We start from the raw sequence: 27,828 nt of genomic DNA, 5'->3' as shown, positions 1-27,828 counted from the left end.
TATATATATCAGTTTGAAACATTTTTTCTATGCCCTTGCATTTATTACCAAACTGTATTTTCAATACACTTGGCCAACAAGGTCTATCCTAGTAGGATGACTTGACCCCGGCCCAACAATCAGCAGGCATTTCCCGAGAGCATTTCCTGGCCCCTGCTATGGAGGAGCTTGCAAAGAGACAAGACCAAAAACATGACACAGAGAAGCAGTGTTCAAGGCGCTACACATCCAGATGCTCTGCTATGTAAAACACACTCTAAGTTTCCTATGAATTCAGAAAAGGAAAAATGGGATGCTTTGAAAAGTAGTAAGTACTAGATACGTGAGGGTGTGTTAAAAAAGGTCGAGTGACTACTTGCCGTGAATGCTGGGCACGCTATCCCAGCATCCCAACAACACCTCGGAGTCTCCTTCTGGGTGACCCTCTATCCCAGCAAACGGGGGCCCTGGGAGCGCTGCCTCCCCACAGGGCCACGTACGTCAGCATCGAGGGGCTGAACTGAAAGCACCGTCCGGGGAGCGACCACTTCAAGTGAACGCTTTGTAGGGAGCTGGGTAAAGCAGGGTGGACAGAGGTAGATGGCCCTCTGTGGACAGTGACTGTGGACAGCTGCCAAGAAAGAAAGCTGACAAAGAAGAGACCGTAGAGTAGCTGCTGAGCCAAAGCGTAGGCTGCCCGTGGCCATGTGCTAGAGCATGGACATGTCTCACTATGGGAGTTCCTGATTCTGTTACCTTGACACAGGTGTGCACTTAGCAGAGTAAGTGAGAACAGTGGAGGGAGGCCCAGACTGGAACCTCCAAGGATGGACAGGATTTGCAGAAGTAGCAATGTGTCGATCAGCTTGAGTTACAAAGACTGTCAAGGCATTAGCTGTCACCAAGTAGAAATAGAACACTTGAGTCTGATACCTTGCCAATAATAAGAAATACTAGCTTTGTCCTATATGTGGACAATTAAGCTGAACATAGAAAAGCTGTAGTTCAGAGCACGGCTTTTTCTAGGCAAAACTGGTTACTCCAGACTCCCTTTACTTTGCTTCTTCCCATTCCTTCATCTAGATACCAACATCTTTCCTGCTTTGTCTTTACTCTTTGCCTAAATTCTCGGAAAAGAATCTACTGCCATCCGTCCTTTAAGGCTTTATGGAAAATTGGTCCATATGTCTTCCTATCCCAGAGATACTAGTAATACAGCACTGTAAATATTCTGTTCTATTTTATTGAACACTCGATAAATGTGATTTCCCTAGGGCCCTGAAGTCTCACCTCAGAGCTAGCTTGCTACTCTTTCTCTCCAATAGACCAGCTCTTCCAAGAACATAAAACCTGTGCCTGACAGAAACCCACATCCACAAACGTATCTTTTGGGGAAAGAATTCTCCTCTTATTTGGGCCAGGTTCCGGCTGCATACCCTGCCAAGAACTCGTGGACATTTTTGGTTCCACAGGGCTTAGGAGATTGCAGCCATATAATTCTTAAACCATAATTCAGAGGTGGCAATAAAAAGAGTCTTCTAAGGCAGCCTCAAACCAAGCGCCTTTTGTTCCTGCTCTAGCTAGGGCTTCTGTCTGTGTGTCTTATTTACCTCCTGGAACAGGCCGAGGAGAGCTGAAACGTAATGAACCCAAAGTAGAGTCCGTTTCCCTGCCTTGTCAGCACATACGTGTGAGCACCAGGGCACGTGGTCATAGCTCCGTGAGACCCAGCACCATTCACAGCCTTCTGCCTTCCATTCCTTTGTCCATAATTTTATGTTCATTAGATTTTCATCACTCCATTCTTCAAGAAAGTGAATGTGGCTATGTTTTCCTTCTCAAAAATATGGAGTAGAAGAGTTTAAATGACCAAGTTCAGAAAAAAATTATTTTATGCTAAAAAAATATTAGCAGCTTAGTTGAAATACTAGTTCTGCAGAATCATTCTTGACTTCAGAACTAGAAGATTGATGTCTAGGGTACCCAGTGGGACCCTGAAGGCGACCATCAGGAATGAAGGCATTCACCTGCCTAAAGAGCCGTTTGGGGCCCCTTAGGGCTGTGCTGCCCAGCTGGACACACTACTCTCCTGACGATCAGTTTGCAGATATTCACTCTCTTCTTCATGCCGGGGTGGTGGTCTGGGCTTGACTGCAGAAATCTTTCAGAACCCAGGTGTGTCTCTGGAAGGTGGGCTTTGTGAGTGAAAACCCAGCACCGAGGATGATGGGGAAGGGAAGCTTTGAAAAACGGTTCCATAATAGAGTTGCGTTCCAGAAGAAAAGGCCATCGGATTCAACACTGAAGATCAAAGTTCATGTTAAACTGAGGATCACTTACAATCCATGAAAGTACTGAACCTGTTTCTGGTAGAAGTAGACTAGACGCATGGTGTAGACGCGTGGTTTCACACTCTCAGCTGATTATGGCCTCATAGCCAAGGCAGCCAAGGAGTCTCCTTCCTCTCTGGAAGAAGGAAATCGTTAGTGCCTTTGGCTGCAGGCAGGCAGGCTGCATTTCTGCTGAACCAAAGTAACAAAAGCTTTACATCAAATAAGTGCCCATCGAGAAGTGCTAACTGCCTGTGCAAGACGCCTGTAACATCTCAAGCTAAGACCTTGGTTGCTGGAATAATTTGTTGGCTCTTAGTGTTTGATTTAAAAATAAGTTAACTGCTTAAGCTAAGGGATCATTGGGCAGAAGTTTTACTGTATGTCTTATAAATACAAACAAACAAAAGCATGTTTTTCTGCCAGAATTTGGGCAAAGAATACCAGGTGAAAGCTTAACTGAAGAATGCTCAGCCTTGGAATTGGCACTCGGAGCCCAGATCGATAGCTGTGCCCTGAAGGTGGGCAGAGCTAGCGCTTCCTTGGACTTCTGCCAGGCTGTAATTCACCAGCCCCGCAAGAAGCTGTCTCACTCAACCTTACTTCTTCAGCCCAGACATAGGATGAGCCTCTAATTCTCCCGGGCTTTCAGGCAGGCAGAACTTCTGGTAACAGTGCCTTTTACTCCTGGAAGTGAAAGCCCGAGTAGTAGAAGCATCTGATCCATAACCTACCTGCCAGGTCATAAAAGCAGTAATTTCCCTGGATTTCTTGGGTTTTTTTATTTTTCTCCTTAAAGTAGCACAGGTGAAAGTAAAGGAGAGAGGCAGGGAGGCAAGGAAGACAGGTTGACTGCAGTTGCTTGCAGTGTACCCGGATGGATGATGAGTGGGTGATCGCTATTGTGCTTCTTGCACAGCCAAGCAGGAAATCATCCACAGCTTGTCTTGGGCCAGGGATATTGAAATTACCTACCTGCTGTGTTGTTTCTGGAACTGAGACACCTGGAAGTAGGCCACACTGCCGCAGCTGCTGAATAGGGTGCTTTTTATTTAGCTGGAGTATCAGGTGGGCTCTTACAATATTAGGCAGCCGTAAGGCCCCCCAAAGGGAGGTGAGCAGGAAGGGCGAGAAGGGTCCAACTAACGAAACCTCGGTCACCGTGGCTGGGATTCAGGGGCGTGGGGAAGCGCTTCTCTGAAAAAGTGATGAGTGTAGCTGATACGGGAGACACAGGCCGTATATCCGATTACAGCAGTGTGAAACTAAGGACTAATTGCCATTCATTCTCTCACCTGTAGCTGAAATTGGGCACTGATATTTTTGAAGATATTGCCTGTTTGATGTATGACAGCCTGGATTGGAAAAGGCAGCACCAGCACTATTTGGAAAGCATGCAGCTCATTAATGTCCCACAAGTGGTTAGTGAGAAACCTACCGTAGAAGCCACATTAATTTCTGAGGTAGGCACATGCTCAAATGTCTTCTGTGGGCTGAATGATTAACCGAACAACTTAATTTTCACGTTGATAAAACATGTGAAGAAAAATATCACATAAGTTCTTGGAGCAAGGTAATGCTGCGTGGTGGGATTTAATAAGTGAGCGCGGGAACAAGGAAAGGCCCCTGGGGATCGTATCAAAGGGCACCGATGTGGTGGGGGCTTCACGAAGTTTCCCGACGACCTGCCAGCCCATTTTCAGCCCATCGTGCATTAAATGACATCTGGAACAAGGCGGGACATCAGTAAGTGAATCACCATGCTGACTTAGTTCCCACCTGTGCCAGTACAGTGCAAGGTCCTGCAGTCCGAGAACGAGCAGGGCTCGTCTCCTGTCCCCTCGCGGAGGTTGACGTTGAGAGGAGACGGCAGTCAAGTCAGCAGTGGTGTCAGCGTAGCACAGTGAGTCAGGTCAGACTCATCGCAGCGGTAAAACACGGGGCTTAACACGACCTGGGCAGGAGCAGGAGGGAGAGAGGAGCCAGGGGAGCCCTGCTGGCAGGGTCGCTGACATGCGAGGCTGAGCGTGCACTGCCTCTGGGAAAGCCTGGTGGAGAAGGGCACAGAAAGGTATTCCCAGGAAAGGGGCAAAGGGGTACAAAGATACGGAGGTCAAAGGAAAGAGGCGTTACGACGCGAGCCAGGACCCCAGGGAACGCCAGTGCTCACAGGCCATCCGGCCAGCGTGGAGGGCAGCGTGAAGTCCAGCTGGCGAGCTGGGAGCCGGAGTGGCCTTGGGTGCCGAGTTAGAGTTGGAGTTTTATCCTGGAGGCGATGGGGAACCATCGAAGGATTCTAAGAGGGGGAAGGGCGTGATCGTGAGTCACCCCGGGAAGAAAATCTGTTTGACTCTCAGTCCCCTTTTCCCCATCACGTCACGTTCCTGGCGAGCGCTGAGTGGGCGCTGTTAGGAAAAACTGACAAGTGTCTCTACCTGTTAACTTCTTTCCTTCTTCAGACAAAACCCTTTTTGTTTGATCCTCATATCAGCAAATGATTTTGTGATGTGAACATAATCATTTATGTTCTCAGATCCCATCAGCCCAGCATTTGATGAAACTTCTCCCAGCTGGATCTCTCAGTCATTTCTTTTTAATTATTCGTCTTTTAGCCTCCACAATCTGTTGTTCCAGTCCCTGGGAAGAAGAAAGGACCAAGTGAAGAGCCACAAGCGCCACCAGGCACGTATGAGACCCGTCGCCGGAGGATTAAGGCCGTGAGCTGGCACTGTAAGGGATGTTGGCTGTCCGCATGGCTTTTGGCCATCCCTCCACCCCACAGGTCCTCTGTGTATTAGTGCAAGGTCACACTTAGAATTCATGGGTAAAATTTTGATGGAAGAAATGGAAAACACATCTTAATTGAGCAACGATGTTTTGTCTGTTTTACAGTGGCTTTCGTCGTCACAACTGAAGTGGACATGAGATATTACAATGATTTGCTGAATCCGTTTCCAGAAGAATTCGTTTCTGTGCCCCTGATACTGCACTGTATGCTGGAACAGGTAGGTGGAAACACGCAGAAGTTTTTTTCCCAGGTGGATAACCTCGAGTCAGTCACTTCATCTTTCTTTGCTTTCGTTTTTTTTTTTTTTTTTTAACTAATTTAAAAGTACATATGTAATACCTGAATGCATTCTCCTGTACAAAGATTAAAACATTTTAGATAAAACTAAGGTTTGCTTTGATCATCAGCTATGCTCTGGAACGGTTTATATAACATTCCCTGAAGTTTTAGGAGACTCGTCCTGGTAGACATGCCTGTCTGGTATCGTTTTAATGGAAGAGAAAGAGGAGTTGAGCAGGTGGACGGAGTGGTTAGCAGTCTTTAACTATCTTTAAAATTTCTGTTAAACTTGTAGATTTAATCAGGTTTCTATTTCTGAGCCCAATTTTAGGCACTGGTTTTTTTTTTAAATAAATATGTCCATTTTATTTATGTTTTCAATATATAAAGTTCTTTATTTACTTATACACATTTTTTAAATTGCCTCTGTATCTGGTTATGTTCTTTTTTCTATGACTAATGTTATTTATTTGTCCCTCTCTTTTTTTTCATTTTGAACTAATTTATTTTCCAGTTGCAGTTGGCATATGATATTATATTAGTTTCAATCATGCGACATAGTGATTATACGTTTATGTACTTTACAAAGTGATCACCCTGATAAGTCCAGTACCCGTCTGACACCACACATAGTTATTGTAATATTATTGTTATTTTTAAATTTATTTTCAATTACAGTTGACATTCAATATTATTTTATATTAGTTTCAGGTATACAGCATAGTGGTCAGAAATTTATGTGATTTATAAAGTGATTTCTTCCGATTAGTATCCACCTGGCACTATACATAGTTATTAAAATATTATTGACTACATTCCCTATGCTGTTCTTTACATCCCCATGATTTTTTTTTTATAACTGGCAATTTGTATTTCTTAATCCCTTTCATGTTTTTCACCCATTCCCCGACACCCCTCCCATTGGGCCACCATCAATTTGTTCTCTGCATCTATGAGTTTGTTTCTGTTTTGTTTGTTTATTTTGTCTTGAAGAGTCCACGTATAAGTAAAATCATATAGTACTTGTCTTTGACTTGCTCCACTCTGTACAATACCCTATAGATTCATCCATGTTGTCACAAATGACAAGACTATTCTTTTTTATGGCCGAGTCATATTCCTTTTTACATATGTGCCACATCGTTATTCATTCGTCTGTCTGTGGACCCTGAGGTGGCTTCCATATCTTGGCTGTTATAACTAATGCTGCAATGAACATAGAGGCGCATATATCTTTTTGAGTTAGTATTTTGGATTTCTTCAGATAAATACTCAGAAGTGGAATTGCTGGGTCATAAGGTAATTCTGTTTTTAATTTTTTTGAGGAAACTCCATACTATTTTTCGTAGTGGCTACCCCACTTTACGATCTCACCAAACGTGCACAAAGATTCCCTTTTCTCTCGCCAGCACTTGCTGTTTATTGGTTTATTGATGATAGCCATGTGACAGGTGTGAAGTGATATCTCATTGTGGTTTTAATTTGCATTTCCCTGATGATTAGTGATCTTGAGCATCTTTTCATATGTCTGTTGGCCATCTCTATGTCCTCTTTGGAGAAATGTCTGTTCAAGTCCCCCGCCCATTTTTTGTATTGGGCTTGTCAAAAAGCCAGCATTTTGTCTCATTGATCAACTCCTTTTTACTTTTTATTTCATTAATTTTTTCATTTATCTTTATTATTTCCTTCTTTCTACTTTCTTTGGGTTTATTCTCCATTTCATTTTAACTGAAAGCTTATTTCATTTACTTTAGTCTGTTTTCCTTTACTTAAGGCTATACATTTCCTTCTGAGTACTTGGCTACATCCTGATGCATTCAGTGTATTCAGTTCTAACTCTTTTATTTCTATTTCCACTGTTTATTGTCAATTTCTGATTTTATTGCATTATGGTTAGTAAAAACAGTCTGAATGCTAAAAATGTTTTTAATTTCCTGGATTTCCTGTGAGACCTGGTGTACACAGGCAATTCTTGGGAGCGTTCTACAGGTATTCGAAAAGAGGTTGTATTAATTAACTCATTTAATCCTTAGAACAACTCTATGAAGCAGCAACTATATTTATTCTCCACTTTCCAGATAAGGAACTGTGGCATAAAAGGGTTAAGTAACTTGTAAGTAACTTGGTACCACTAACTCAGAAGTGGCAGAAGCCGCTTTTGAACCTACTCAGTCTGAGTGGAAAAGTATTGGGATGGCACTGCCTCGTTTTCTTCCTTCTGAGCGTCTGATGAGAAGTCTGATGTCAGTCTGGTCCTTTTTCCTTTGTAGGTAATCTGTCTGTCTTCCTGGCAGCTATTAGAATTTTTCCTTTATAATTGATAACTCAAGGTTATGTCTAGATATGGCTTTGTTTGTTTTATCATTATTGTTAAAGATTATAACCTGGTTTCTGATCACATTCTGAGTAAAATCAAAATTCCTCACGCAGGTCCATAAAGACTAGGCTCTGTCTGCTATTCCATTTTCTGCCCCCACCCACCCCAACACACACTATTCGCCATCTACATAGGCCTTCTGGTTTTCCCTCTAACATACTACTTAATCCTACCTTCACTTTTTATTCCAATCTCTCTTCCTGGAAAGTTTTACTCCCACACGCCTGCCTGGTGGCTACTCCTTGTCATTCAGCCCCGAGTGGAAGTAGCACTCCCTAAATGGGCTTTTCCCGAGGACCTGGTCTAAGGAAGGCCCACGACGACACACAGCGTCCTCTACTACATCACCTTCTTTTATTTTCTTATCACTAACTACCCTTTTAAAAGTGTGTTTGTTTGTTTTGTGTCTTTCCTTCCTCCTCTCACTGGAATGTCAGCTCCGTGCAGGCAGGGGGTTAATCTAGCCTTGTTCATTGCTGTGTGCTCAGCGTGCAATAATCACACCAGCCCACTGTGGACACTGGATATGTGTTTGCTGAATTAAATTATATCTTCAAATAGTATTTATCCTATTGCTTTATCCTGGTTATTAATTAACGAATATTGCAATTTCTGAGTTTTCCTCCTCGTCTTTTAAATTTTCTTTCAATTTTATCCCTGTAGGAATTCCAGCTTAACTTCCAACTAATTCATTCCTCAGCAGAATCCAGTATGCTATTGAAGTTTTATCTCAACAAGAACATTTTTAATTTATAAATTCTCTAATTTCTTTTCATAAATGCCTGTTATTCTTCTTATTTCCTAGATGTTACACATTCCTTTATCTCTCTTTTTAGGGTCTGTATGGACCAGTGTAAAGAATATTAAAACATTTAATTTAAAGTTTTTTTCAGACACTATCATGTCTGTTACCTCCAGTATATATTTTTATGTTTGTTGACCACTTTAGTTTTCTAACCTATTAGGTAAGCACACTCATATTTACCTTTATTTACCCCGTAAGAGTTTTGCAAGACCAATGGTTTTATTACATCAATAAATTTGTAAAAGTTCAAAAGCCCTTAGAGCTTCCAGTATCATCATTTTATTTATCTTAATCTTTCTTATTTTATTCAACTCAACTCAAAGCAACAAACACTTATTAACCATCTACTATATTCCAGGCACCAAAGGGGATTAGTTGATGAGCTCAGTGCGTGACGCACAGAAGGCACCCAATCGTAGGCTCATGCTGGCGAAATAAAGGTTCAAAAGTAAGGGGATGAAATATAAGAAGAATGGGATGGCAGTTTACAGAATGGGATGTTAGAGTTTATAATTTCAGAGAAGGAACAGTTCGAATGATCCTTTATGATTGGAACTGGTCGGAAGATCGAAAGTAGAGGCACGAGTCACCCTTTTGAAAGTAAGGAGTTGACACAAGGTAAAGGATGAGGCTATTTTGTTTTCGGTCTCTAACCATTGGTTCTCAAAAGGTGGTGATTTTGCAGTGTCCTCCCAGGGGACATTTGGCAATAAATGGAGAAATTTTTGCTGGCATCAAATAGGTAGAGGCCAAGGATGCTGCTAAACACCCTACAGTGCTCGAAACGGGCTCCATGATAAATATCTTTCGAGTTCAAAATGTTTTAAGTTCCAAGGTTGAGAAACCCCGTAGAGGGGAGCGAAACCATAGAAGATGATCGCAGGATAAGCAAAGAGAGAAACTGTAGAGCAGGTGCCTATCTTGACTATATTTCAAATTCTTTGTTCACCGGGTAAAATTGAGCAAGGCATTTAATTTTTCTAGACTTCACTCTCTCCACATAAAGCAGACTATTACCTTTTACTGATCTTACAGTGCTTGGCACGTGGTTGGCACTCCATAAACATTTATTGAATCCAGAGGTGTGTGAGCACACTTTTGAGTGCTTTAAAAGAAAAGGTAAATCATTAAGAAAAATTTATATCGTTATTTTGATTCCTATCATAGTAAATTTTCCTGTTTACCATTTATATTTGGTGTTATCCTAACACATGTATTAAAATTATATCTACTTTAATGCATGGGTTGTAAACATTTTTCCTTTTATTTTGGAGTCACTGGTGATTACGCTGCCATTTGGTAGAATCACTGTGCTTTATTGGTGGAAACTGCCTTGTTTTTACTTAGACCAATGAAATACATGACTAGCGGTGAAGAGCTGACCTCTAAACCACTCCCTCCCAACTCTTATCGCAACAGGTCGTGGCAACTGAAGAAGACCTTGTCCCACCCAGCCTGGTGGAGCTGCTGCCCAGAGCCGATGGGCTGGACCACAGAATCGCAGCCCACATCGTGTCCATCCTGCCCTCCCTCTGTCTCACGGACAGGGAGAAAAAGGTCAGAAGGCGTGAGTCAGCCAGCGCGCTTATGTGCTTTGAAAAGAATTTGAACTTTCTCGTTAAATCGATGTTGTTTCAATTTGAATAGAATCTCCATGAACTATTTTTATCTGAAGAAGAAAAGGAGAGCAAAGCAATGCCCAAAGGCCCTCTGCTAGTGAACTATCATGATACACTCACCCACAGGAAGTACGCACTGAAGGTAATAACAATCAGGTTACTCTGAGGATAACTGAGGCAAGAAAGCCCAACTGTAATTATTCGGTTAAAGAAATCTTAATTTGACAGCTTTACCAACGCTAATTAAAGCAATATACAAAATGGATACCTGCTGACAAAGTGAGATCTCAGAAAATGGAAATGGATAAGGGAGAAATTATGTCAGCAAAGGAAACTTGTCTCATTATAGTGGTCCAATTAACCATTAAAGTGATTGTGCCTACACCAAATTTGCATTAAAACCTTATGGTTATTTGCTTTAAATATCTGCTAATATGTAGTGGAGGCCAGAAAAAAAAAATCTCACAAGGGATAGATGAATATATATGAGACTTGGGCAGTTTGTCACTACGAGTAAAGAATCTGTCATTTCTCTGCACCAGGAACCTCTGGCAAAGTGAGAACTAGCTTATTTGACCGTCAGTAAAATACCAATAGTTTGTCTTCCCCAATTAACAGTGATTTCCCCCGTTCCCGAATAATGAGAGTGAAGGGATCGTGTTCTCCCTTCTCCATATGCATGAGGTGCTTGACAGCATACTTTAATGTCTTCTGTCATGTTGCTGTTTTTCATCAGGACCAGAAGAATTTTGACCCAGTGCAAATTGAGCAGGAGATGCAGTCCAGGTTGCCACTGTGGGAACTCCTCGAATTCCCTCTGCCCCCACCATGGAACCACACCAAGCGTCTAGCTACAATTCATGAGCTCATGCACTTTTGTACAAATGGTGAGTACATTGCTTTGTCTTACCTTAAAAATCACTCATGTATGGTCATCTGTGACTAGATTACATACCTGTTTACAAAAAGTACTTTGGCTGTTGAAAGACCTTTCGGAGGCTGAGGTGGGCATTTTGTGGATGTTTACCTTGAAGAATGGAAGAATTTCATCGGCAATACTATGACAGCTACAGTGGGAGACATCCCTCAGTGTGATGCACTGAGTTTTCTTTCCACTGTGTTTCCACCACAAAAACAATCTCTTATTTTCTCCTTTTCCCCGCCCCTCATCTACATCACTGTAGATGACACGGCAACCCCGTCCTAGTTGAGAGACGTGGTACCGAGACTGTCGATTCACGTTAACCTCCTCTCATGGCAAGAGGGGCCATTTTATGCTCTCAGAGGACAGTGGGAAGTGGGCTCGTCAGCTTTTCCCTGCAGACTGCCCCGGGAATTTATGGTATAGACACCTCTTTCCTAAAACAAACGCTATTCCCATTCGAGGCAATATGCAGATACATTCCTACTTGTAAGGCAGAGAAAGAAATTACATAGACATCTTTATTTGACAAGAAAACATTTGACCTAGAAAAAAGGATTCTTCCTTCTCTCTTCTTCTCTAACTCTAAGCAAATTACAAAATATTTTTACATTGACGTACATAGTTATTTGTTAATACCTACCTCCCAGCCCTCTACCTTAAACTTCTAAAGCTCAAGAACCAGATCCTTTTCTCTGAATCTCAGGCACCTATGACAAACCCTAAATGATACATAGAAAACAAAAATGAGTGAGCAATTGAGCAAGAGAATGAGTGAGTGAGTGGATAGATACACTGACGTGTAAAAGAGTAAATATGCAAATGAATAGAGCCAAGTGAAAGCTGATAACCTCTGAAGTGCAATTATGGGAATTACCGCACCAGTTCACATGGGTGGAGAGGCCTTTTCTGAGTCCCCATGAACATAACATCATATGTTAGGCGCAAGTGATCTTTCTGTTTTAAATTACAACAGCAGCAAAGTGCCTTTGCTTAAAAAAGATAAGTTTGAGCCATATTCAACCAATATGGTACTTTGGAAAGTACATGTGAATCAATTTGGACACCTAATATTGATTAAGCTATGAAGCAATTGGGGAGCATTATCTTGATAAATTATATCTAGATCGTATAGCTTTCTTATTATTAGGTACCTTTGATTGATACTTGGTGCAGAATTGTGGAGTCCATGTTTAAAGTCGCTTCAACATTCATCATGGCGTGACTCCCCTGTCATTCTGGTGGACAGACCCCCTGGTGCCCCAGGGCAGTGCTGTAGCATGTGGTAATAAGAGCATTCCTAGCAGCACAGGTCGCTCTTTCTTGCAGAAGCCTTGAGCTGGAATGAAGTAGAACGAGCCTTCAAAGTGTTTACTTTCGAGAGCCTAAAGCTCTCGGAGGTTGATGAAGAAGGGACCCTGAAGTCTTGTAAGATGATGTATGGGACAGATCCCGAGATGTTCAACATACCTTGGGACAACCCTGCCAGATTCGCTAAACAGATCAGGCAGCAGTACATCACAAAAATGAACAACGAAAAGGCCAAGCACCAAACAGGTACACCGCATGGAGGGAACAAAAGGCATTCTTGGCGTTTTACGGTCGTCGATTTTTCTAGCATCGTAGCTCATAGATTCTCTTTACACCAATTAGATATTGAAACCAAAGTCAAAGTATTGTTGACGGACCAGAATTGGGCAACGTCTGTGCAAGGGGACGAAAACAATAAAGAACCTTCAGATCACAGTCAGCCTAATGCTGACAATATGGAGCATTTGAACCCGAATAATGAGAAACCCTTAGACCCCGATAATAGAGGGCTGTCCGAGGAGACCAGCTTGAAGACTCCGCTCCAGCCTGAGCCTTTGGGTAGGTACATGTGAGTGTGAGTGCGCATACACACAGACACTACTGAGCCCGTATAAACCTTAAAAATGATTCAAGATGCATTACTTGATTTCCTCCCTGTTTCAGTTGAAAAACTGTTTAACATCTAAGTTGTTGGGTTAATTAAATTTTGTTACTGAGTGTTGTTATTCGGTTAAGTCCTCATTATTTCAACCCTTGTTTTTCAAAATATCCTAAAACCTCTTAGTCCACTCTTACGTTAATAAATATAGTGCATTTTTTAATTGGTTAAAATGTAATTATTAACTATGTAGTTAAAACTTAAACATAGTTAAAACTTTTATCATTAATATATCACAGGGTTATTGTGATTATATGAAAAAAAATATTTAAAAAATTGCCAGCAATATCATAATGAACTGCACAATACAGAGCTTTGCACAAAACTTGTGCTCAGTGAGCATCCGTCCCTTTCTTCTCCTTACACTTCAGGTGGTTACCCTCATTCTAGAATACGGCATCATGAATAGTGTATATTTGGAGGTATAGAAGCATAAAAGAATAGTAGGCTAAATTTTTACCGAGCTATTGTACACACAGCTGTCAGATTCATTACTTAAAATATACCTCTGTTATTTCCCTATTGACTACCTTCAGTGGCTCCCTACTACCTGCAAAATAGAACTCAACTCCTCGGCCTGCTTTGCATGCTTCTCCAACAGTACCAAATTACTTTTCCAAACCCTTTCCACTTTTTCCCTTTTGCTCATTCACCGCATGCTCTAGTCAAAAAGAACTAAGTCCTTTTTTCTGTGTAAAGGAAATAGGACTTAGCTCTTTCAATCTCTGTGCCTTTCCCCCATAATACCCTCTGCCTAGACTTCTTTTTTTTTTTATTTTGATTAGGTTTAATTGGCACTTCTATGAAGTTTTGTTAGATGTGCCCATCTAGAAATGCCTCCCTCAGCCTTCCCATAATCACAATCTATGCTTCCTTTATGCCATTAGTTACCTTTTCTGCCACTTATTACAGTAATTCATGTGCCTATACTAAAGCCTCCATAATACTACAGCTTCTTAGAGGTCATAAGTATGTTTATTTTAAAAATGTTAACCATATACTGGAATGCAGAACAAGGCTCAACAAATTTTCACTGGGTCAAATCTATAGAGTATAGAGTATGTTCTCAGACCACAGTGAAATTATGGTTGGTATCAATTACAAAATAATAATGAGAAAATCTCCCAATTTTTAAATTAAGAAATATACTTCTACATAACACCTTGTTTGAAGAAAAAGTTACAATAGGAACTAGGAAATATTTTGAACTGAATGATAATTAAAATACTGAATGTCAATATGTATAGAATGCAGCTTCAGCAAGAGATACTCAGAGAGAAGCTTACAGTGTTTACTGAATACATTTTTAAAAGATAGCTAAAAAGTAATTAGGTAAATATAAACCTTAAGTAGTTGAATAAAGATGAACAAAATAAATTCAAATAAAGTAAAAGGAAAAAATAAAAATAAGAGTAAACCAATGACATAGAAAATATAGGTGCAATAAGGAAGAACAAATAATACAAAAGTTTGGTTCTTTGAAAAGACTGAAAATTAATAAATATTCTACAAAAGGCTGATCAGAAAAAAGAGAAGCATGAATAACCATATTAAAAATAAAACCATATCAGGAACAAAGAAATGGGCTTCCCTTTGATCATTCAGAAACGTAAAAGATAGTAAGAGTACATAACTTTATTCCACTAAATCTAAAAGTAAAATAAGCAAATTACTAGAAAAGTATCACTTACCAACAGTGACTCAAGAAGAAATAGAACACCCGAATAATCCTGTAACCATTTAAATAAATTAAATCAATAATTAGAATATTCTCAAACAGGACATGCCAAACCCAATTGATCTCATTGACTAGTGATAATAAACACTTAAAAAATAATTCTAATCTTAGCAAAAATTATCTCAGGAAATAAAAAAAGGGTATCCTCCTCTACTCATTTTATGAAAGTAGCATCAACCTTATAATACAACAACTATCAAGGATAGTACAGCAAAACATAAATAAATAAATAAATAAATAGATGCAAAAATCCTGAATAAACATAAGCAACTGACTTAGCAATATACAAAATGATAAACATCACAAACAAGTTGTTTTTATAACAGAATAGAAGAAAAAAATACATTGTAAAATTCAATATAATCTATCAATTAGTACATTAATGAGAAAAATGATATAACCATCTCAATAGATGCATAAAATGCACTTAAAATCTTATAGCAATTTATGCAAAATATCTTAGTAAACTAGTAATAGAAGGAAAATTACTATACCTTGTAAAGATTATTTTTTTAATTATTATAAACATTCTATGTCAAGATGAAAAGTCGAAAGATTTTCCTTGAGATCAGAAGGCTATCCACTATAAACACCTGTATTTAATATTACATTGGAGATGTCTTCCAACTCAGTAAGATGGAGGAGGGAAGGAGATAGCATTTATTTAATATTATCCAAGCACTATGCTAAGGTATTGTACATATATTAACTACTACTCTCCATGAGCATCAGGCCTATGAGGAAGATACTATTACCCCAGTTTTAAAGACGAGGACATGAAGACCCAGGGGGGATCAGTAACTTGTCAACCACATGGGAAGTCAGCGTTCCGGCAAAGGGCCATCTGACTCCCAGCCAGAGCTTCCTCCACTGCGCCTCATTGCTCTCCTCAGTTCCAGAAAGTCTTTGCTACATCTAATGGCTTAGCCATATTCATAGTCTTCTTTACGCTTATACTTGTTTTGATTTTGTTACCTTCGGGTCTTCCTTCCTTCCTTCCCAGTAGGAAATATTCCTTCTTTCTCTGATCTAAGTACCCTTACCTATTAGCTAGCTCACAAAAACTTAAGTCAAGTAAGTTAACCTGGAGTATTATGGCATTAGTGCATCCTATGGGAATATAAACATATGACAAAGAAGTCAGTTTGAGTTAATATGGAGCCAGAATAAGCCAGGAGAGTTAGAAGACCTGAGGGTATTTTTTCTCTGTGTTTGTTTTGGTTTCTTTAGAACAACTGGTGTGTAGTTTTCCTCAGGCAACTTTTGCCACCTGGTGGTCAAACCACATAAATTGGCAGTTTCGATCCTAGTGGAAAGTAGATAATTATAGCAACTTCCTAAATTATCAATACTGAAAATTATCAGTGTATCCTAGAGGCTGAGCAATCTTGAGAGCTGAACCCACAACCTGTAAGGGATGCTACCTGGTATATGTTGGCCCACATTGGGGAACTTACATTTGAATGGGGGAGGCATTGAGGCTTAGTGCCTCACTGTGGCTGTTGAGTATAAGGAAGTGTTTTGTTGTTTATCCTGCATTTTTCCCTTAACTCTAGATCACCTTTCTAAAGCAGCCACTTTAAATCTTTTTAAACAAAGCAGAAACTGTTCATGTATTTCCTACACAACCATCTTAGCATCAAATACATATAAAAGCCTGTCTCTGGACGTGAAGGGCTGAATATTTGTGCTTTTCTTAACCAAACACTGGATTTCCATCTGAGACTGTGTTTGAACTTGACAGGGCCTATTGGATATTTATGAAAAAGCTGAGAGTTGATAACCGTGAGGCTATAGGTTTAGATGTGCCCTTTATGCTTGTTGGGTGTTTTTTTAATAAAGTAACTGCTTTGCAGAGGGATCTTGTTATCTCTAAAGTAAAACAGATTAGGAAAGCTGTTTTTCAAAGGGATGAGAACGCATCCATTTCCAGATGTGTTAAAAACTACTGAATCACACTGTCAAAGGGTTATGCGGTTGAAAGCCGAAATCAGAAAGAAAAAATGATTTTTACTCTACTATTAAAGAGTTCAGATTAGTTTTAGAATGTTCTCCCTTTTGACAAAATAACCGATGCACAATCTTTTAGAACATGTTTTCTAAACTGGAAACTTTTTTTGCTGGATCCTTAGACACAGAAGGGAATATCAAATCTCCCGGAAATCTGGCAGACCACAGAATAGAATAATTCTTATTCCACAGATTTCATATCAATTGTTTCAAGGACACATGGGACACCCTGGTCTATTTAGAGTTTAGTTGGCCTGAGTTTTCTCTTGAGTGGATGTATTTATATAAATACTGACCCAAACTGACTTTATAGTTTTCCCTTACATCAAAATTGAGCATTCATGCTGTCACCTTCACCAGTCCAAGGCAAAATGGAGCTAGTAGTGAAAATGTAAGTAACTATGCTTCTAAAAGAAAGAAAAACATTGGTCCCTCCTTGTTAGACATAGTTAATTACTCCCTCTGGAAGCCCAGGTATGGTTCTGTTTACCACAAATCTTACGCTTACCCCCAAATAAGATTTCATTGTAGGGTTTCTTCCACATTTCTGCTTTCTCTACATATGTATTCCTGGTTTCAGTACGCGATGTAGATTCCCCTCTTCAATCAAAAAAAAAAAAATTTAACTGAGTTCTTACCACGTGCTGGGTGCTCAGGGTACAGTTAGGGAAAATAAGATCATTTCTTTCTCTCTTAGGAATTCGCGTTTGAGATGCAGAGACAGACATAAACAAATGGTATCAGGTACTGATAAATTCCGTGATTAAAAATAAAGCAGGGTATGAGACAGAAGACTTTTGAGGAGGTAACATTTGTGCAACAACATGAATGAAACGAGAGTTCGAAGCAGGTGAATATCTCAAAGCAAAACATGCCAGGCAGAGAGAAAAGCAAGTGCAAAAGCCTCAAGACACAGCAAGCAGGCCAGTGAGTCCGGAGTAGAGAGAGCAAGGAGGAGGGGAAGGAGACACATTTGGAGAGTTAAGCCGGAGCCATTTCACGTATGACTTACACTGCAGGGACTGATTTTCTATTACTCTGAGGGCGATCAAAAGTCAGGGTGGCCTGGTTATTGAGCAGCACCACAAATAAGTTTTAAGATTCATCTCCTACTCCATTTATTTCGTCTGATTTACAATATGGTATACACTTTATCCATTTCTCTCTCAGAGATTCACAATCAAAAGAGCTTATCACAAATTCTGAGATGTTCACAGTAGAGATGTTCATCCTTGTTTAGCTTATTTATCATGGGACTCTTTTTCTGGTAGCTTCACTTTAGGAATTACTAAAGCATGGGGACATAGAAAGCAGCAGCATGAGTCTGTTCTCTCTGGCCATTAGTACAGCTGTTTGCTCCTCAGCCAAGGATGGTATCTCAATCCCAGTCATCGGATGAGGACACTCTTTGGTCACAAGGAGAGCTAGTGCGCATGACTCATACTGGTCCACGATATGGCACTGTGGAGTCCAGCCACCCATTCAGTTATTCGTGTAACTAACTTTTGTTAAACTCCATCTGTAAACCTACAGATGCTCATTAAATGGCTTTTACACGAACGAGTGATTAGCGAATGGAAGAAGAGCTCCACAGGATGGTGAAATAGTATCATTTTCTAAGAGGAGGTGCATTTATCTGGTAGTTCTTTTCATACATCTCCGGCCCCGGACCTAGTCTGTCCCTGACCTAGTCTGCCACTCACAAGATAGAACCCACAGAAGTGGGTTGTGATAGTAGCCAGCATGACAAGACAAACAGTGTATACTAAGCAGCTGATATAGTTTAATCAGTAAATATTTACAACTTGTAAAGGTAAAGGTACATTGTAAGAAGTGAGAGAGACAGTCCGAAGGCAGAATATCTGATAGGATTTAGGAATGTATCATGTAGGAAGCTGGGTTCTTTCCAAAGGGTTTAGTATAACTTTTCTAAGTGGACAACAGTGTAGAATTATTGACACAAACACCTTTTTTGGAGGCATGAAACTTGCCTTTCAGGAATTACCTTTTCAGCACCGAAACACAGATCATATGGGCAACAAACAGGCACAGCACTGCCAGAGGCAAGAACAAAGCCCAAACGCAACTGGATGTTGGTGTCTTTGATTTACAGAGCAGACCACGGGTAACGAGATCAAAGATGAAGCAGTCACAGAGGCTGATCCTCTTGAAAAGGTAAGAAATTATTTTCCTAAAAATGTAGATGCAAGTAAGATGATAGGAGAAAACCGTGACCCAGAATAAGAAATGTTAAAAAAAAAAATAGTAAAAGATGCTTAGCAGGAGAATGCAGATGCCAGAGAAGGCAAGGGATTATTCAGACATCCCCAGGCCAGCTCCAACTGGAGAGAAAGGAGTTAATTTCACTAGCTGGGTTAAGCAAAACTTCCAAGCTCCATGCTCCTCTCTAGACAATGTGGCTTGGCAACCTCACAAACACCTGCTGACCATACAGCCATGTAGAACTAATACTGTCTTGAAGTGAGTTCAGAAAAACCTGCCTATAATTGCTAACAGGACTCAGAAGAGTATAACCTAACAATAAAAATATTTAGATTATGTTGCCCATAAAAAAAAAAAAAAGTCAAAGGCATACTCTTTCTGGCAGCGCTTCCCCTAAAATGTTGCCATATGGATTTATACATATGCAGATTTCCCCAATTAGATGGAGTGCATGCCGGCTAGTTGATGGAAGGTTCCATTTGGAACTTACACAAATTAAAGCTGAAACTGTATTCCTGTGATTTTTTAGAAACCCAAGAAGATGACTGTGGAAGCAGAGTTAGAGGACATAAAGAAAACGCAGCAACGCAGCCTGACGGACTGGAGCTTTACTGAGCATTTTAAGCCAAAAGTCTTGCTGCAGGTAGCACTGGGCTGTGAGCTGGAGGGGTCCGGGGTGTCAAGGTGCGACTTAGAACAGTTCACTCCTGGGTCACTCTCAGATCTAATTCAGATCAATAATCCCATTTACTTCGGCTATAAAATGAGTTTATTCCCAGATCGAGCTGCTCGTGCCCCGGGAACCTCCAAAATAGTTTAAAATGTACTTTCCAAAAGGATGTTTTTATAAAATCTTTTAAGAGAAAAGAAAAATGTGCATGACTGCTGCACATATTTTCTTGAGAAAAAAATAATAAGGCCTTTTTGGGGAGCAGCCTCATTTTTTTCCCATATTGCCTGTCAGTTCTGTTCAGTTTTTACTATGTTTCAAAGTATTTTCTGATGCAATTAATAGGTCAATGGAAACTACAAGAGCTAACATTTTAAAAATAAATTTTAAAAAAAGAGCTAACATTTATGGAGCACCTACCATATGCTAGGCAATGATTAAATATGTATTTTAGTTCATTTAATCCTCTCAATAATTCTATGAAGTAGAAACTATTTAAATAGGAAATGATTTAACAAGGCACTTTGACCAAAAGCAACTTGTCCAACGTCACCTGGCTGGTCAGTGAGAGAAGCTGGTCAGGATATGAACTCAAAAAATCTGGCCCCAGAATTTATGCTCCTGGGCACTATGCAAAAATAACAAGTAACCCGAAAACTAACTCTTTTCATTTGCATTTTATGCAAAAACCTGTACTCTTTTTTCTTTTTAATTTCAATGTTACTTTTATCAGAGTTTTACATCCACATATTTTTAAAGCTAGAAAGTTCTGTAGAGTCTTATGAAAAACAGCAGCTCCCTTCCACCCCATGCCTAAGTTCCCAGAGGTACAGATCCTCAAGCCATTTACCTGTTTCTCTTGTTACTTAATCTCAGTTATCTCTAAATAACAAGTATATTTTGTTTAGGTTTGTTTTTGAGCATCATCATCGATTGACTCCTTCTCGAGACAAGGAGACTCTGCCCACCCCCGTCAAACACGCACACGTGCGCACACACACACAGACACACACACACACGTGCACACTCATACACTCTTATACTGACACTAGCACTTTTCCTTGCCATTCCCCGACCCTGTTAACTAGATCATTTAATCCTAGATCATTTAGTTCAGTTAGATCTGTATTCAATATTTACTTTATTTCAATTGTATAAATGTTATTCACAGCCAAACTGTGTTGTATATTACATTTTCTTTTTTGACACAATTTCTATTTTTCTCGGACTTCGTTTTCCCATTTTTTTAATTTGTTTATCATGCATTTATCATTGCTCACCCCCAAACTCTCTACTAAAGAGCAAATCTCCTCTTAATACCTTTAGACCTAACAAGTGTTCTGTCGGTTTTATTGTCTGGCTCTCTCCCCCATGTGCTCTGAGCTCCCGCTTGCCCCCAGGCCTGCTGCACAGCTGTGGTCCCGGCCCGCCCTTTACTGTGATCCTGGCCACATGCTTCGCCTCTTTCCAGTCGGAGGCTCTGTTTCCTGAATCTCATGTCTTCCCCACTCTCAGGTTATGTCCTGTTAGTAGGGGACACCTCCTCCCATCGATTCCTGAATCAAGATAAACTACTGAGGTAAACTACTGAGGCACTGGACGTTTGAAACATCCTAATTCTACCCTTACATTTGGATGACAGTTTTACTTTTATAAACCACTAAGTTAAAAAGCATTTTCCCTCAGAATTTTGAAGGCATTTCTTACTAGTCCAGCTTCCCAGATTTTCCTTGATGAAAATAATGAAATTCTGATTCCTGTGGTCTAGATTTCCTGGTGGTAGCCTTCGGCGTGGCCCTATTTCTGAGTACTATGCTGGTGAGCCCAGTAAAACCCAAATTCCTGTCTTTAGATCCTGGAAAGTGTTCTATAATCATTTCTTTGACAATTTCATCCCCTTAATTTTTTCTGTTCTTTCTTTCTGGAGATACTATTATTCTGGTGTTGGTCTTCCTGGACCGAACTGCCCTCCTAGACTCCAATACTTCGTCTTTTTGTTCTGGAGATGTGGCTCAGGCTTCCATCTAATTCTTCTGTCGACTCTTTTCTGTTTCATCATTTTAATTTTCTAAAGTTCTATTTATAATTTCAAATTACCTTTTTATAGCATCCTGTTCACATTCCCTGCTACCATATCTTATCTTATAGCTAGGAGGATATTAAATCCCTTTGAAGTCTTAGTGTTTTCTCCGTGCATTGTCTCTTTTTCCCCAAGTTAGTTTTTTTTGGTGGGGGGAGAGGGAGATTTTTTTTGTCTCCATTTTTCATATCGGAGAACAATATCTAAAGATATCTGCCTCTTTGTTCATATTAATAAGGGACACTAAGAATACTAAGAGGTGCTTCATGACTCAGTGGATTCGGGAGCCGGGCATTGTCCGTAACTGGACTCTGTTACTGGGTGATTTGGCTGGATGGTATCCTTGGGAGACACACCAATGTTGGCATATTAATTAGGTCTGTACTCTTGGGCCATTTAGAGCTCCAGAAAAAAATCTATAATCTCCTGTCTGACAGACGTAGCTGGCCTGTCAGGACTTTGGGAACTGAGCGATGGCGGGAAGGCAGTCAGGCTTCTTACTGTGCAGCCCCCAGAGCTGCATTGTCCCGTGTGGCAGCCACTGGTCTGAGTACGTGGAGTGTCACTAGTCCAAACTGATATGGAGCTATGTGAGTGCTATGCACACCAGATTTCAAAGACTTAATATGAAAAGGGTAGTGTATATCATCAATAATTCTTATATTGATTATGTATTGAAATAATAACATTTTTAAATGTCTACTATAAACTTTTAAGTTACACATGCGGCTCACAGTTGTGGCTCACTTTATATTTCTATTGGACAATGCCGAATTAGACTTTTACACAATCGCCTTTTTTCCCTTAGCATATGTCTCCCTCGGCGGTGCCAAAGATCCCTCTTCCCAGAATCCACTGCGTCACCTTCTGAAGGTGATAATCCTCCCTTCTGTTGCTTTGGTGGGAGATGGGCGGCCACCCATCAAGGGCTTCCGGAGGCCTTAAACGCTTCTTAAAAAGACTTGAGTTATCTTCCTATTATTCAATGTCACTTTTGCCTCACTCTCAGAGGTACCTAGTACTGCCATTTTCTGAACCTTTCTGCATTTCTGTACACAAATAAGGTTGCTAAAATTAACCCAAGGATTTGGCTTTCTATGTTCCGCTAAATCACTTATCACTAAATCTTCTTGCCTTTGTCTCCTCTCCTGTGGACTTCAACTTTGTTATATTAAAAACCAATAATTTTACTGGTTTTCTTTTTTGTTTTTGTTTCTTTTTTTTTCTGTAAAGTGTTAGGGAGTGCATGTATTGAATCTTCCATCTTTAACTGGAGGTTTATTTCAGACCTTATTTTATTTCGGTTGGGCTCTGTCCTCACCACTCTATGAAGCTGCACTTTTCAAGGGCACCAATAATTGTCTTGCCAAATCTAATAGACACGTATCTTTATCTTCCTTAACCTTTTAACAGCATCACAGAGGGGGTCACTTCCTCGTGAAACATCCTTCTCTCTTGGTTTCGAGGACACCATGCTGTATTTGTCCTCAGTGCTCCATTTGGAATTTCGTGGAATTCTTCTTCACAAAACGTCTGCAGATCGAGTCCCTCAAGTCCTAGCTCTGAACCATCTCCTCTCTTCTATAAACATTATTTTAATGGCTTTATTTATTATAGATGACCTAATGCTAATGACTCCTAAAGTTTTATCTGCAAATTATCTCTCTCACGAGCTCCACACTAGTATAACTCCAAATTCCACTTGAATTTTGCATAGGCGTCTCAAATTTATAGCCCCACATGAAGCTCGTAAGCATGTTTCTCCCCTCATCCATCTCAGAAAATGTCACCATCAAACCTTTATTGACAGTGGGCCATCCTTTATTTCAGCTGTTCCTTCGTCCCGCACGTCTGATCCATCATCAAGTTTCGAGGGGTATACCTCAAAATACACCCTCAAGCTCTCACCATCTCCACTGTTGCTACTTTATTCCAACTACTACCTGTCGTCCTGCTGCAGTACCCTCCTAATTGGCAACCCACTTCCGTTCTTGCCCCGCTTCACTCCATTCTCTGCCCATCAGATGTCCCCTCAGTCTCGTCATCTCATGCCGCCTCTCTGAATTCCAGAATGATCTATACAAATTTCAATCTGATTTTAAAGGAATATCTTATCTACCTTACTCATATTTGTTTTCCTGGTACCTACACAGTGCCTGACACATAGTAGGTGTTTATTTTTAATGAAAGAATTAACTAACTCATTAATGAGACCAACAATATTAATCAGAATAATAGGTAAACACTAAGGTGTGAAAAAGGAGAAGAAAGATATACTATGAAAACTTGTAAAACATTGAGAGCAACTGTAGCTCTGAGAAACTTAGTGCCATATATCATGGCAGCCAAAGCAAATGTGAAAACACAAAGATTGCAGAGCCCTTTACTAGAAGGAAGGGTACACGTTCATCACAAGTAAATATACTATTTGTTTTGGGGACTTAAAATCTGAAAGGAAATTGCCTTTCAAAGTAAAGCAATGGATAGTGCCCTACAAAAAGAAATTTTTTCTTAATGCAAAAAAACATCAAGTATGTTTCTTGTATTGATTCTCGAAGAACAGATGTAAAAGTTTAAATTCCACTCCATAAAGACGCTCATACAAGGGACTATATTGGAGAAATAAATATTATTTTGGTTATGCTACCACTGTACGATTGAAAGCAAAAGTAAAACAGGCCTTTCCTAACATAATATGCGATTCCACGCCTTCAGATCATCTAAGCAGTAGACAACTGAAAGCTAGATTGATTTTGAAAATGAAAACAAAAACAAAAAGCCACAGCTGTCTAATTTATTTTCCTGTGGACATAATTCCTCATGTTGATTGGCATGAAAAGAAAACAGGACAACGAGCTGCCCATGATGCCCCTCTCGGTGGCCGTTACTGCATGCTGTGGGCAGAATGCTTTGGAAAAGGCCAGGGTTAGAAGTCACGTAGAAACAGTACGTATCAGGAAGACGGCTCACTCGTTCCTCTGAAACAGCCTGGTGTAGCAGAGAGTGCTCCATGGAGTGCGAATGGTGGCATTTAGAGTCCAAAGAAGCTGTGAGCCCGGGCACCAGAACTTATGAACTCTGAGTCCTTGGGCAAATCTCTTATCTTCTCTCCGCCCCCGTTTATGCCGAAAATGAGGGTTTTAATATTTTGAAACGGGAAAAACAGTTGTACCTATTTATCTGGAGCTTTAAATGATGATAAAATGAGATGATCTACATGAAAACATGGAAAATTTAAATCAGTAACTGTTTGCCTTAATTATTATCTCCTAGCCTTAATGGAAAGCACCTGAGTAAATGCCTCTATGCCTGGAGGCTAGTAGTTGTTTTTCTTTGAGTTGCTGAAATGCTCTCATCTTGGCTAACAGTGTGGGGACAAGGGGAGGAAGAGCAGGGGACAGAGAAATGCTCTAGCGAGAGACCCTTCCCTTGGGGAAACAAAGACACAACACTGCGATTATTTCGATTTTCAGGTTCTTCAAGAAGCTAACCAGCAGTACAAGTGTATCGATTCTTATTACCACACCCAAGACAACTCTTTGCTGTTAGTCTTTCATAACCCAATGAATAGCCAGCGTCTGCATTGTGAATATTGGAACATTGCTCTTCACTCCAATGTTGGATTCAGGTAACCAACTTAGTTATCTTAGTGTAGCGAGCTTGCTAGTTACTTAGTCACTTCGCTTTTGGTTCCTTAGCCTCAGCTAGGTAGTTCAGCTCCATGAGTACATTCATGTGGCGCTATCGATTCAGTTCAGCTCGCCGAGTTGAGTGTCTGAACCGTGCCAGGCACTGTGTTAAGCACTGAAGCTGTGTCACTGAAGAAGACAGCCATCGTCCTGCACCCACCGAGTCTAGTGGAAGTGTTATTACCTTACATTTGATTTGTTTAGATTCCAATAAAATCGCCTCTGAAGGATTTCATGTAGGAACAACGAAACGTGACATTCTGAATGCCACTAACCAGGCCTGGTGGTCCAACCTGGCTAATCACTGGGAGGCGGGAAACTGAGGCATGAAGAAGATGCCTGAGTTTGGAGAGGGATATGTTTGGCTCGGTCTCCTAATCCCCCAAACCCAAGCTCTCAAGGTTTGTGGTGGGCAGGAGCCAAGTGGCCTGGGGTGGGACACAGCCCGTGACCCTTCTAGGATGTTGCTCTGGGAAAGACCCAAAGGTGGAGCAACTGAGTGACAGACATATCAGCACAGTGGCCTGGTCTCAGCAAATGAGATCTCTGCAATCAGTGATTTTTCTTTCTTCTGAGCTCCTTTGTTATTCTTTTACTATCTTAAAACTTTGCTCTCTCTTTTCATTAATAATGAGGGCATTTCATTATTTTTTCAATACTGGTGTATCCAGTATTTATAATTTGTATAACATTGTTTTAGTCGTAAGAAATACAGAAAGGTATAGAGAATGGACTTACAGAATAATTGGGGAAACTGGTTGTGCACGCACACACACACACACACACACACACACACACAAGAACTCACATTCTAAAGTCATAAAATTGTTTTTTTAATTAAGGCACAGAAAAGGTGTACCAAGCTAAAATATTGAACTATTACATCAGTGTGTTTCTATGTTTTGTTTTTTTATTGCCAACAATTTTACTTTTCATTTATTTTCAAATCTCTTTTGCTGACTAGGACTTCCAATATAATTTTGAGAAGGCATCCTTGTGTTGTTCCAGGTTTTTAATATTTAGCTGTTAAATTTTTTTTTTGCTGTAGGATTGATGTCAGTACCCCTTGTGAGGTTAAAAATGTTTCTCCTGTTACAAGTTTGCTGTGAGTTCTTAATCATAAATGATTGTTAAATTACATCAGATGATTTTTCTGCATCATTAGGTGTTTTTTTCTTTTATCTGTGGAAGTGTGAAATTTCATTAATAGGCATTCTACTGTTTAACCAACCTCGTGTCCCTGTGAAAATATAATTTGTTCGTTATGTTATCTTTTTAGTAAATTGCTGCATTTAGACAGTATTATTATTATTACTTGTTTTTACAGACTGTGTTTGTGTAACTTGTTTAGCATTTTATTTTCCTTTCTTGTTAAAGTAAGGGCTTTAAAAGTTCTTATAGTGAAGATCTTTGGTAATAAAATCAGTTTTATTTACTTCAAATGTCTGCATTTTAACCTTGTTCATGAAAGACAGTATTGCTCAGGATATAGCTCCTGACTGACAGCTAAATTCTTTTCAGCACATTGAAGAAAATCATCCAATTGTCTTCTGAATGCCTTTGAAATTGTTGAGATGTAAACATCGTTATTAATGGTAAATGTTACAAGCATGCTCTGTAAAATCAGAAACAAGACCAGATAACCACTATCATCAATTCTACATGACATTTAATTAAGATTGAAAGCAGCAAATAAATTAATAAAAGTACATTAAAGGTATAAGAATTGAAAAGGAAGAGAGGAAAATTTCGTTATTGACAGTTGAGGTTATTATCCATACAGGAATATCCCAAAATAATCTATTAAAATATGAACTAATGAGAGAAATTAGTTGGAAACCATATTTTTAATTGCACATTTGTGCAACACAAATAATTGGAAAATGTGATGTTTAAAAAAGGAAAAGATAGTATTGATGATAGAAACCAAAACTACAGAGTACCTAGAAAAAACAAACCCTGGGCTGTGTTATGCACACCCACAGCTTCGGCAAAGGAAGCCCGTACCTCTTTCCACTCCTCACCCGAGTGAAAACGTTAGCAGTGCATTGCTTCAGGTATCACAAATTCAGTAATAAAACCCAGCATAATAAGTTGACTTATTACCTAGACTTGATAACTTAATAAAATAAATAAGTTATTTATATTTATACAATTTCTGTCTCTCAGTAATCTGTTTTATAAGATGTGTTCCATTATTTACTTCTCAGGGATTTTTGTAATATTCTCCCAAATGTGTAAAAATGTATCAGAGATGTATCAGTGTTATGCTAACCTCATGGAATATATTGATAATTATATATGTTTTTTATGTCCTGATTCTCCAGCACATGATGGTTGTGGGTTCAAG

General features: G+C 39.9%; 1 protein-coding gene across 1 annotated transcript in view; it reads left to right on the top strand.

The window, feature by feature from the left end:
- The window catches only part of SPAG17 (sperm associated antigen 17), a 152,140-nt gene that overhangs the window by 63,359 nt on the left and 60,953 nt on the right, over positions 1-27,828 (top strand). The window contains exons 8-18 of the mRNA XM_006919822.1: positions 3,611-3,772; positions 4,922-4,991; positions 5,202-5,314; positions 9,978-10,115; positions 10,206-10,319; positions 10,914-11,064; positions 12,429-12,656; positions 12,753-12,968; positions 18,930-18,991; positions 19,569-19,682; positions 25,263-25,417. Of these exons, the coding sequence (XP_006919884.1) occupies positions 3,611-3,772; positions 4,922-4,991; positions 5,202-5,314; positions 9,978-10,115; positions 10,206-10,319; positions 10,914-11,064; positions 12,429-12,656; positions 12,753-12,968; positions 18,930-18,991; positions 19,569-19,682; positions 25,263-25,417 (1,523 nt within the window). The remainder of the gene's footprint in view (positions 1-3,610; positions 3,773-4,921; positions 4,992-5,201; positions 5,315-9,977; positions 10,116-10,205; positions 10,320-10,913; positions 11,065-12,428; positions 12,657-12,752; positions 12,969-18,929; positions 18,992-19,568; positions 19,683-25,262; positions 25,418-27,828) is intronic.

The sequence above is a fragment of the Pteropus alecto genome, unplaced genomic scaffold (genome assembly GCF_000325575.1).
Source record: "Pteropus alecto unplaced genomic scaffold, ASM32557v1 scaffold106, whole genome shotgun sequence".
In the NCBI taxonomy this organism is placed as follows: Eukaryota; Metazoa; Chordata; class Mammalia; order Chiroptera; family Pteropodidae; genus Pteropus; species Pteropus alecto.
This window is presented reverse-complemented; position numbering and strand designations above follow the sequence as displayed.